Source organism: Alosa alosa, chromosome 14, assembly GCF_017589495.1.
Source record: "Alosa alosa isolate M-15738 ecotype Scorff River chromosome 14, AALO_Geno_1.1, whole genome shotgun sequence".
Taxonomy (NCBI): domain Eukaryota; kingdom Metazoa; phylum Chordata; class Actinopteri; order Clupeiformes; family Clupeidae; genus Alosa; species Alosa alosa.
In genome coordinates, this window is record NC_063202.1 from 23925107 (window position 1) to 23938054 (window position 12948).

Consider the following 12948-nt stretch of genomic DNA (forward strand, 5'->3'; position numbering starts at 1 on the left):
TCATCCCTGCTGCTGTTTCACATTAAAATACTCAATGTGACGCCAACTAATTGGCAGCCTCTTGTTATTATTTGCACTAAGGATTTCCATAAGATTTCTTCAGGGTTTGGCCTAGAAACAGAATAGTGAGAGAGGAAGAAGGTGAAAAAAACTAATGTCCATATGTATAGCTGTGTGTGTGTGGAGGAGCCGAGTGGTTGATGTGCTCGTTAGGAGTCAGCGCAGCGCCTGGCGGGGTCACCTCCTCTCCCACATCACAAGCCGAGGCAGAAATTCTTTCAAGTGTCCTTCTGCGTCGCCAAAGATGACAACAGCGAATCGATAAGTGCTTGAAATGAAAAGAAGCCGTCGGTTTGCCCCCGAGGCACAAGAGTCTCCACGCGGCTGCCTTTTTCTGAACTCGCGAGCATTCCTTTGCACCTTTTCCCCTTGTGAGAAAGAAAGAGTGAAGGATCTCTCTTTTTTATCTCTTCAGATGAAGGTAAGCGCGCTGCTGGGAGAGAGATGCCTCCGTGGTCAGATATGACGGGCAGGGAATGGGTGCAATGTGCAATGGCTGATGTTTTAGCGAAGAAAGGTCTCTGGGCCACGGGCGCTGTCTTCATCAATTGGTTATGATGTACAAGGGCTCATGTTTACAGGTCACGCTTTAGAAGATGATCTGACCCCAAAAGCCGTTAGAGACACACTGCGCTAAACTATAAACAAACAGAAAGCAAAGGTAATTTATTGCCTCAGGCTATTTATAAATCATTCATAGCAAAGATTTGGTTCTTCAAACAAAACTATTCGAAAACATTCGCTAAGTGAATCGGCGCAATTAAATAAACCTGCAATGTGTCACATTTGGAGTCTAATTGACATGGTTGTATCCACAGCCAATACGTCACTGCACAATATTTCACACCAAACCCCGTATAGTGTTAACGTGCATAATAGCAAAAATAAGCTTGCGGTTGTGCAGAATTACAGCACACTATGTCCGACTAACATGCATCGAAAAAATTGACGACTGACGTCTGGCCAAATGAGCGTGTCAGCAAGCCCAGTTGAGTTCTGAAATTCCCATGTGGCCGAGCGCATTAATGACTTGTTTGACGGGTGTATGACTAAAAATGTAAAAAGCGGATTAGGCACGTGAAAAGTACGTCCGGTCTGCTTGGCTCACTTAAGATGCGAATCCAAACGAGTCTGCAGCTCGCGAATCTTTCAGTGACATTTGCATGTCAACCAGCTGTTCACTTCATCTGCGCACTCCTACATACATATACACGCTCACGCGCACACACACACACAAACATTACATTTCAGTCGAACTTTCATTGGGCTGTAAGGCCCGTAAAACTGGTTGGTCTGTTTACCCTCTGTGACTGGGCCTAAATAATATATAGGTTTTTGTCGCAGTGACTTCTCACTGTGCTATTTGCAAATAAATGGACAAATGGTCCACAGGGAGACGAAATTGATTTTTAGGAATGCATGATTTCATAAGGAGCTGGTGGAGCTCTTGGTAGGTCGATCATATAAAAATGATTACACAAATCAAACGACCCATAGTCTATAAAACCTGCCCGTGTGACATGTTAACAGTGAAATGCACAAATCACGGCCAGCTCATAAGTGGGCTACAATAACTGAGTAGGCTATTACATGTTTTTTATTATTATTATTATTATTATTAGGCCTAATTGTAAATGAACATTAAATACAAACTTGAGACAACGCTTTTGGTATGCTGGTAATACAAGATAAATGTAACTCAGACTTATACGTGTTACTTAAAAAAAAATCCCATGTAGACTTTCATTGAAAAGAAACGTTTTTGATTCGATTTCGTCATTAAGTAGCCTGCTCAACACACAAACATATCGGCCGATAATTGTAGGCCATCGTATTTGCATTTATATACAGAGTAGCTTAATTAATTCGCAATTCTGTTGAAATTAGCTACAGAGACTTTTGTTGACTAATTAAAGATACTGTTATTAACTCTATATGTGGTAATAATTCTTGCTTTGAAATGATTATATGGGTCACGGATCGTGTTGCGCAGCTTTTTTCCTCCTCTTTCACTAGACACGCTTATGTACACACCCACACACTCTTTACACACACATACACACCCACGCGGTCAGGCTCAAAGCTCAAGAGAGGGGATACGGACCACTCACTGTCTGTCTGCGCGCGTTGGGAGAGTGCGACTCGCTGAAAAAGACGACGTCTGTCTGACCGCGTCGCGTCAGAATTGCACGCTCGGGTGTGCATGTGCGTGCACGTATGAGTGTTTGCCATCGATTGCAAGATATGATAGAGACGTGGTTCTCCGTCATCACACAACACCAGTGCGGTTCTGAGCTTGCCGTGGAACTGAGTCTTCTCCGCGATATTTAAGTTATTTTCTGCGCCCTTGTATTTTGGACTGGTATACTCACGGTCCGGACTTCAGCTCGTGGCTCAGGGCACGATTATCGGTGTGGGATTTACCTCTTCACCAGGAAACTGCGCCCACGAGACGGCTCAAACACCCGCAGTGTTTCAACAACTTGTGGTAAGTGCGGAGGCCACGCTGTCCAGAGATGTGAGTTCATGCGAGTAACGGAATTCGTTCCGCCTCGGGTTTGCCTTTTCAGCCTAATCTGTCTGCCTCTAGCGCGAGACTCGGCGGTCGGGGAAGAAGGGCATGCGGGGATGATAAGTGAAGGTCCTGGCAGGTTGTAGCACGAGCTGCAGGATGATAATGATGTATCGTTAGCGCTGAAAGGCGAAGGCAGCGGACAAGTCTTCATGGTCTGGCCCTCTTAATTAACACGAAAACATATGGCTGTGGCGAACTAGCATTCTCTCACATGCACGGGCTAGCAGGAGTGGCCCATTTCGTGATATAAACACAGCAACATTGCAGGCAATAAACTCCCATTAAATTCTGTCCTGTTTAAAAACTATTTTTACGCTACAACTTTGATAAAGATGACGTTCAGAAACCAACTAGGATCTAACCGTTTCAAGCATGCAAGCCTAACCTTCATAGGCTAACAAGACTGCATGTAGTTAATTGAACATTTAATGTTAAACCAGAAATGCAATTGTCAGTGGTGATGTATATATTTAACTTAAGATGTTGGTATGATCTTGGATCTTGAATGTAGAAATATTGACAAGAGCTCCTGTGTAAAAACGAAGGTACGGGTGTACTTTTGGCTAGGCCTATTGCCAGTTAATCTTCCAAGCTGTGTCTGTCTTAACTAAGAAATATTGGCCTGCAACATAGACAAAAAACAAAACATTTTCCTTCCTAAGAAATGGGTTAAAATAAAACTATTATATATATATATTATAATACAGTTTATTATTACTACTATACTATTATTATTAACCCATTATTATTATTATCATTATTATTAGCCTATTATTATTATTATTATTATTATTATTATTATTATTATTATTTGTAGTAGTAGTAGTAGTAGTAGTAGTATCTACACTTGTAGCAGCAGTAGTATGGTACTAGCAGCAGCAGTATTACAACTGGGCTGGGCCTTCAGATCGCCAATAGCAGCACACAATGTTTTCGAATACAATTGCATTTAATACAATCAGTTTCTGCTTTGCGCTCCTAATATTGGATTGAATACTGTGAACAACAAATTCCTTTTGCAAGTATTTTTAATGAAATGTGTACAATTTTGTGCAGCGTATTTTATTTTCACATACTTAGCCTATTTATATTCACATTAAACTATTTTCCGTGTTCGAGATCCAATAACTTCCAACTTCTCCATAGCCTGTTGACCTGAAGAGGCTCATCATGTTCGCTGAAGAAAAATAATTGTTTCAGGACCCTTTCATATCAGCTGTTCATTCATAAGGTCGCTTCTATGACAATTTTTCCCCACGCGTTTTAAAACAAAATCACAGTAGGCCTAGCATAACTTTGTACTTTCCAGTTGCTTATAAGCTTATTTGATGTTCCTGGATGTCTCTCACCGATGTCGACACACGCCATCGGAGAAATACCATGTAGCGCGCACAGGCCTGTTACTGCCTTGGCACCATGCAGGAGCAGAGCTGCAGTTTGCGAGCATTATTACAGCTGATCATGCAAAACTTTGCTCAGTAAGCCAGGCAGCCCTTGCCTTCTTTACGATTTAACTACATACACGCACAGAGAGAGAGAGAGAGAGAGAGAGAGAGAGAGAGAGAGAGAGAGAGAGAGAGAGAGAGAGAGGACTACACGCCACCAGGCAGACAGTCAAACATCACCTCCACTGTTTCAGGCCTCTGAGTTCAATCACAGATGGATGCAGGTGACGCGGCGACAGATCCGTACATTGCCGCACACTGGCGGAGAGAGGGTAGGGGAAAACGCTTAACAGCCGGATTGCATGCAAATTTCAGCAAAACATTATCATAAGCAAACAACAGAAGCCTGGACTAATAAAAGCCCATCTGTGTAACTTCATATCGGGTTAGCATGGAGCTGGGATAATGAATTTTGTAATAACCCACCGACAGACATCTCAATCATACACTAATCCCGTGATTTTACTGCAGAATCACTCAACTTCCAGCACCAATATGCCGCAGTGTTATTCGGCACACACACACTGGAAGAAAGAGAGAGAGAGAGAGAGAGAGAGAGAGAGGCGCACCATGTCTAGGTCGCTAGTGCATTATAGAAAATGAGTCTTCGTGACATCAATACCAAGTAAAACCATTTAAAATTACGTGTCATTCTAAAACGAAATATATTACAACGAAATATGTTCATATTTTAACGAATTCTATGCAGTGTGCTTGAAGCCATTTTGAATTGCGAAATTGTGACATTCAGTCTAAATGGTTTTGTTTGTGTTTTTCAGAGACCGTCTGTGTAATTACTATAATGGACTCCCACTGCCGCAAGCTTGCGTCAACGTGTGCGCAACTAGGTAAGTAACAGGTTGCTGAGTGCCGCGGGTCCTCTGTTTGTGCTGTCATCTCCCTTGCCCAATACAGTGGAATAAATAAGACTGTGGTTTCGCTTGAGTGTCCTTATGGCTTCAGTGGAAACCTGTTGTGAAACCAGTAAATAAAAACCCCGAGCTGGTTTCGTTAGCCCTTACGCATATGTATGTATTAATGTCACCGATCCACTTGAATGGCCTCGAGATGGCTCTAAAATAAGTCTGACATTTAGAATAGGGTTTATCCCTGGGATTTAAGGTTTGTGGTCTTAGAGCGCCACCCTGTGGCCACGCATTCATGAAGGTAAGAGATGAGAACACAAGCGCAAGTAACTGAATGCAGAACAACATGGATGATAGGCCTACGCCTTTGAAAAGTTAAACGTCCTAAATATGTCAATTCGTTTTTTAAGAAGTTTCTGCTTGCTTTAGCTGCAGCTTTGAAAGAATTTGGGCATACCGATATCACAAAGTCTCTGATATCAGACATACATGTAGCCTATATACTCTTTGAGTTCTCTGCGGTCTTACTGGTGTGTGTGTGTGTGTGTGTCCTGTCGTAGAACAACACCTACATAAAATATTTATGAAGTAAGGCTAGCTTATACCTTTATTGGTTAGCCTACTGGAGTAAATAGGCCTCAATCCTGTTCCCACAGCATCGTCAACCTTTTTTGCTTATAATCATCTCTTAAAATGGCTGATTTCAATCGAAAATGAAATTAAATTTTCTTCATTTAATTTTCCGTGTTCAAGTACTATGCTACAATCGATGTGGGCTAATAAGTTGGCTATCCTAACACGCTCGTCTGACCCTCTCTTAATTTATGTCAATTCCATCTTCATTAAACCAATTCAAAGATAACCGAAAAGGCACGCCGCATGATGATATGGGGCTATTTGACAGCAAGATAAATTAGTCAGTCAACGGTAGTAATCTGCTGATGATTGGTCCGCTGATAAGATAAATATGACATAAATAGGTAATTACTGTAGGAAGTGTCGCATCGTTTCATTTAAATGCAAACAGGAGCAAATAGACGAAGAAAAAAAGAAAGACATTGGACGACTTGATTATCGATGATCTCTTCCTCAGTGTTTTCTAGCGCGGTAATGTATGCGGCGCTAGTGAGATTGACTCGGGGGAAAACTAAATGCATAATGAAAGCTTCTTCGTGAGCAGGAATATACTAATGGAGGAATCTGATGTCCTCTTAATCCTATGGAAAAAGCTTTGTCGTCTCCTGCATATTGACTGACTCGGTAATGAATGGCGGTGTTGTGCGTCCTGGCCGGTAATCCGCACAAGGCAACCCTGGCGTTCTGAAGGTGCGTCGGAAATAAAGAGAAGTAATCCAGTCCAAATCTAGTATCACTTTGAACAAGAATCGAGCGATTAAAATATTTTGGCCTATTTGTCCTAAATTTGTCTGGGCTGCGTACAATGCTACTACGCTTTATTCGTAACGTGCTTCCATCACCATCCCTATGTTATCAGGGCAATTGAAACATTTTTATTTTCAATTATTTCGTTGTATTACAAATAGTTCGATGGGAATTATGGTGACTGGTTAATATATTCCACACACAATTAGTGACGAGAGCGGTCTGTGGAAGGAAGTCTTAATTGTCGGTAGTAATTTATGACAATCCACAAGACCACGTTTTTCAAAAATATTTTGATAATCAATCCTATTAATCAATACAGTAGTCCCTGTCATATCTCTCTACCCGTTGCAGATGCACTTGGAAACTTATTTTACCATTCATGGGCACACCGCGCGTCCAAATATGTATCAGCAAGAACCCATTAAACATCTCATTGCTTCACCAAACACAAAGTAAAGCTAGTAAGGCAAGCATAAACTGAGTAACAGCTTTTAATGCAGAAAAAGAAAACGTATTCGCTGAAACCAGAAATGGAGGAAGCTAAGGCATAGAAGGCATATATTGGCACACATTCTTGTTCACAACACTCTAAGAGCGGGCACCGGTGAGTTGCGTGGTGGGTAAACACAGAGAAACCGGAGGGTTCTTCGTGGAGCCGTCAGAGGAGAAGCCTGCAGATCTTGCTGTGGCATCTTTCTCTCTCTCTCTCTCTCTCTCTCTCTCCCGAGCGCTCCCATAAGACTGCAAATGAGGCGCATATCAAGGGCTTTCACGGGATTACCTTAGTGCTGTGGCACTGATGCCCCTAGAAAGGAGATCGGCTGGAGTAAAAAAAATAAATAAAAAAAACCTCCTGATACGGGTTATAGTCTGCGCTTTCCAACCAATACATACTTGTTTGTTTACGACAGGATTATTATTATTATTATGCTATAACCGGCTGCGCCTTGTTTTCAAAAATCAGTTTGAAAAGTATACATTTTTGTCCGATAAGCATATGAACAGCTGTCTCACAACTCTATTGACACGCTATCCATGTCTTGTAGAATTGTATCTTAAGAGTGCAAATAAAGGATTAATTTGTCATGGGATAGTAGCATTGGCTATTTCCTCTGCAGAGGGCTAGAACCAGAACATTTGAGAAAAAATGTCGCTGAGAATAGACCTGGACGTCATTGAAAGCCTCCGTTTAAAATTCTTAAGCAAATGAGCGTCTTATCAGATTAAAAACCACTCCAAATAGAAGAGCCCTGGTTCCCAACGAGGTACCTCAACATAGCGCAGATAAAACGCGTCATTTAAGTGGCAGATAAAGACAGGAAGTGTCATTAATTTGTCCCTCAACTGACAGAAACACATCGCTTCATATTTTACAAAATGGCAGACACTTGTCGTGATTGACCCAGAGCGTAATAAATGGCCACACAACTTTTTCAACGTGTGCTACTTTTCTAGTCTGTAAAGAGCAACTAGGTTGAAGCGACAATCTACAAGAAGTTTGACTTTGTAATCTTTATCCAAGTCAATTGCAATAATCATCATCATGGGTTGATTTTATCTCTCAGGTGACAAGGTTGTTGGTTAATTGAGCCGCGAGCCTTTCGCATACATAGTGAAATTACGACTGATGTCACCATTATAATATCCTTATACAAATGCTTATGAGGCCATGTTTTAAGCGGAAACCCAGTGGGGTGTGGATGCGCATGCTTTGGCTTCAATTTGAAACTTCAGATAATGAATGCAAAGCTGTGCCCGGAGTAGTTTATCCGAGTAAGAGGGTGATACCAATTACCATTTTCTCAGTGCCGTCACACAAGCCCGTGTCTAGAATGTTTGCATTAAGACTGGAGCTATGGACCGTGTTCATGCTTTCTCAAATGAGGCTAGGGGATACGGCGGGTACACTGTGTGTCCGATCTCTTTTTACATGTTTTCACGGCGAAGGAAAAATACACATAGTACTCGTGAGCACACGGGCCGTGTTCTCTTCTTTCCGTCGTATTGGCCTTGATGGTCTGTCAAGAAGTAGGAGGATCTTTCGTGACGTCAGGGTATGGAGAGAGCCTCTGTTGGACAAACTGGGTACGACGAACAGCTGAAATGATCGTCGAGCACCGTAGTATGTGTATGTGTGTGTGCGAGGCAGAGATAGTGTGTGTGTAACCGTGGATATAATATCACCTACCTGTCCCTGTCACTCTGGTACTCCTTGCTAGCGATATCAAGCCGAGATATCTGTTTGCTCCGGCTTCGAGCGAAAGCCTTTCCTTTCCTCCGACGCGGCTCATAGAGGACTTATTTTAAGACACATTAAGCCAACTGAGCAGAGAGTTGCTTTACGAGATAATTGAAAGAGGAGCGACGCAGCTTGTAAACCTCATCACCCTCAACTCTCCGGACGCTTCTTCAACTGCTGTTTTTTCCGCTTGCGTGGTGGGATCAGTCGGGGAATCATTTCTGCCTTGGCACCCTTATCAATGAACTCTATGAAGGATCCGCTGACTTTGGAACACCTACACCACCACCATATCTCCGGGAATAAACTCACTTCCCTACACCACACGCCACTTGCGATGGCTTCAACTCTGCAGCCGTTGCAGCGGTCGGTGGACACCAAGCACCGGCTAGAGGTGCACACCGTCTCGGACAGTTCTAGTCCAGAATCCGTAGGTAAGAGCTGTCTGCTGTCGTGGATGCTTCGCAAACGGAGAGGCGGTCAAGGGGTCCTTTATACACCGTTGAGATCACGACAAACAAAAGATGGCTCCCTATAATCATATACTATTCACTATCTTTCAATCCGAGGAAGTAACAGAGTACCGAGTGCAAACACGGCTCAATATGCGCACAGGAGCGAACGGCCGTCTGCGTGTGTCGGCGCGCATGTGTGCGTTTGTGTTTGTGTGTGTATGTGTGTGTGTGTGTGTGTGTGTGTGAGAGGGAGAGAGACAGAGAGAAGGAGAGAACGGGTCTACACACTAGGGTGTGTTTGAGGGTGCGTTAGTATGTGTGTGTGATTGTGTTTGTGCACTTAATGGAGCAGCTGTTTGTTTATTTTCGGTTTTATGTGTGTGTTACGATTTTACGGGGATTGTAGCTGTTTACCTGACCGCACGGCTCCATTGCATTCCTTTTGGCGCTGTGTTACGAGTGAATACTGAACTCCAGCCGCGGGAGGCTAATTGATTGGGAAAGGATTCCTTAGCAACTGATTTACAATGTCTCTGAATAGTAGAGGTGCAGTACATTACCAACAGATATAACACTCAGCACACACAACAAAAGCATGCGTAAATTTGCACAATAAATAGCTTTTTAAAACATACGAGTGATGTTTAAATTGTTTCAAATACGTCGAAATCGAAATATGAGTTTTGTGGAATTAAATGCATTCATTTAATTATTTATTCAATGCGCTGTTGCAGAATTCTAGAAATCTAAAGCCAAATTCGAGGCAATCACATTGAATTAATTTATTTTTGTTTCTGTTTAGAAAAAGAAAAAGGTCAGAGTAAAAATGACGACTCCTCCGATGACCCGTCCAAGAAGAAGCGGCAGCGACGACAGCGCACACATTTCACTAGCCAGCAGCTCCAGGAGCTCGAGGCCACCTTCCAGCGGAACCGCTACCCGGACATGTCAACGCGGGAGGAGATCGCTGTCTGGACGAATCTCACAGAGGCCAGAGTGCGGGTAAGTAAACCTACAAAAATGTAGTCATCCTCAAATTTCTAACAGAAAACAGCAGATTTTTAAAGGCCCGCTAAACTCAGCCGGCTTATAGTAGCCTATGCCAAATAATCACAGACAAGGACAATAATGGTGATGGTTACCAACAATGATAATATAACACTTACTTGGACATTATGTGTTGTGTATTACGTTTTTTCAATTCGTTATTTTTCTTTTCTGTTTTTTATTTTTATTTTGGACATGTGTAACCTAATTGAGTAACAACATATTTTAATTTCGAGAGGCTATTACACGTGTCTTTTGGTTAAAACAAAACAAAAACTTGAACTACTTGAACTTTAGATGACATGACATGCATGTTCCAGCGATGTCTGTTGGCTGAGGAACATAATAAACGCAGGGTTGTCAGTAGGCAGAAAAACAGAGCAAAGCTGCTAGAGCTCCGAGTCCGACAGTGAGCCGTGTCCTGTCATTGTTATGTAAAGGCCAATTAGAGCGCAACAGAAATGTTTTGCAATCAACACAAGTGACGCGCCAACGATGACATATCGCTTTAAAGGCACTCGTTGGTCGCTGTGAAAGAGGTGCAAAGCTCGGATTTTGTGATTGTCATTCTCGTGTTGTACACTTTAAGGTCAGCGCACGCGGTCTCCGCCTCTACGGGCATACACATCCAGAGACGAAGCAGCCGTGAAATGACCTCGTGACACTTGACGCCAAGGGATGAAGTGTTGGATTGAAAACACAAAATGACCCAATTAGTAGACTTATAAAACCGCTCAGGACCACTAGAGCATTTTAAAATAGGCGGGCAGGCACAAGACCCCAACCTGGGGGCCTGGTTGTTGGCCTACATCAAACAAGATTATGCAAAAGCAAACCTTTTGCATAATTCATAAAGCACAGGCCGTGTATTTGTGCAATGATGAACTCGCTATTTCTGTGGAAATGCAAGGAAAACAAATATGAAAACATTTAAATATGATAACATTATTTATTTATTTATTTATATGGGGGAGCTTAAATGTGGTGCCCACGAGACAGGTTTATTGCTTTATTTTATTGAACGATGCATTATCAGCCATTTGGACCAAATACGTAAAATATTATCTCGATGTACAAGAATGCACTGCATATATATATTTACTTTTGGAACAGTTTAAATGTCATTGTAAATTAAATCATTTCTCTAAATTCTCGTTCCAACAAAATAATTTTCCTCACCTCTTTGACCGATTCAAATCAAATACTCCCATTTACCGTAATTTCTTTTGCAGGTGTGGTTCAAAAATCGCAGAGCAAAGTGGAGAAAACGGGAGAGGAATCAACAAGCAGAGCTTTGCAAGAACGGCTTCGGCCCTCAGTTCAACGGACTCATGCAGCCCTACGACGACATGTACCCCGGCTACACATACAACAACTGGGCCGCCAAGGGCCTCACGTCCGCTTCCCTGTCCACCAAAAGCTTCCCTTTCTTCAATTCCATGAATGTCAATCCCCTCTCCTCGCAGACCATGTTCTCCCCCCCAAACTCCATCTCCTCCATGAGTATGACATCCAGTATGGTCCCTTCGGTGACTGGCGTGCCGGGATCCAGTCTCAACAGTCTCAACAACTTGAACAACCTTAGCAACCAAGCTCTGAATTCGGGAGTCCCCACGCCGGCGTGCCCATACGCTCCGCCGACGCCTCCCTACGTGTATCGGGACACTTGCAACTCCAGTCTGGCTAGCCTGAGACTGAAGGCAAAGCAGCATTCGAGTTTTGGATATGCCAGTGTTCAGAACCCGGCCTCCAACCTCAGCGCGTGCCAGTACGCTGTGGATAGACCGGTCTAACTTTCGGTGACTTCCCAAGCCCAGCATCACAGGAAGGAGGGACTACTTTTTGATTTTCTTTCAACAAAAGGAGCACTAAAAGACTAAACCACTAAAGCAAGCGATATCCCTACGGAATTTCAAACTTTTGTCGGAAGTAATTAATTAGCCATTTTCTAATGAGTATTTTTTGTTGTCCTACACCGGAGTGTGCAGAATTTAGGATACTTTATTTTATAAAGTTTATCCTTTTGACATTTCGGATTTGGGACAGTGATTGACTGAATGGCTGTATATAATATATATCTAATTATCATCTCCAGTTTGTAGAAGAGAATGCTCTAGCTCTCCATACCTTTCAAGATTCAATTTAACACCGCATGTGAGGAAAAAAAAAACTAAAAAGGAATAATGTTTTGCTTGCAAACAAGGGAATGTACATACTAAACGCACCACTCGTGTGTTAACATATTACAAATGTATTATTAAATGTCTGTGTGAATATGGATTTAGATTAGAGAACTTGGGTAATACGACACAAATGTCGCTGAAAATGGGTTTTCTCTGTGTATACTATTTGGTACCGAATTATGTTTCGTTTTTTCAACATCCCAAAAATAATAAACTATTGTGTTTTATTTAATGGAAGTAAATATATTGTTCTAAACTGTTTTACAAGTTTGGCTGCCGGTTTCTTTGGTGTTAGAACAAGTATCTATGGCAATATTTACGTGGGCGGTCAACTTTATTCGAGTAAGGTTGTCTGTTTCTGTTCCATTACGAGCCGTAGGTGACTCTAATCTATTAGGAAAACAATGAACCCCTTCAATACACATAGGCTAGACGCGGGATGCACGCGCCTAGGAGGGCGAGACGTCCCGCGCAGATTAGCCACAGAATATACATGTCTGATTGAGCAAGGACTCCAAGTGATCAGCGAGGCTTGAAATAACACTGGAATAAGCATAAGTAGCGCGGGCCACACATGGATGAAGCAGCCGCTCGCTCGAGCAGGTTTAGCCGGAGACTGGAAGGAGCATAAGGGAACAAAGGGCTTGATAAAGGAGATAGAAAAATATTCCAGAAATTTCTCTTCGTAGATC

At 42.5% G+C, this 12948-nt stretch overlaps 1 protein-coding gene across 5 annotated transcripts; it reads left to right on the forward strand.

The window, feature by feature from the left end:
• Nucleotides 1-451: 451 nt before the first annotated feature.
• pitx2 (paired-like homeodomain 2) lies at nt 452-12362 on the forward strand. Of its 5 annotated transcripts, none has more exons than XM_048262166.1 (4): nt 452-481; nt 4860-4928; nt 9829-10028; nt 11306-12362. In XM_048262166.1, exons 2-4 carry the CDS (start codon nt 4883-4885, stop codon nt 11864-11866), a joined length of 807 nt encoding a protein of 268 aa, XP_048118123.1. In that variant the 5' UTR covers nt 452-481; nt 4860-4882; the 3' UTR covers nt 11867-12362. The 5 variants fall into 5 exon arrangements, with proteins under 5 accessions (XP_048118123.1, XP_048118122.1, XP_048118124.1 ...); XM_048262165.1 differs by lacking the exon at nt 452-481 and adding an exon at nt 2147-2548; XM_048262167.1 differs by lacking the exon at nt 452-481 and adding an exon at nt 4300-4352.
• The last annotated feature ends 586 nt before the right edge of the window (nt 12363-12948 follow it).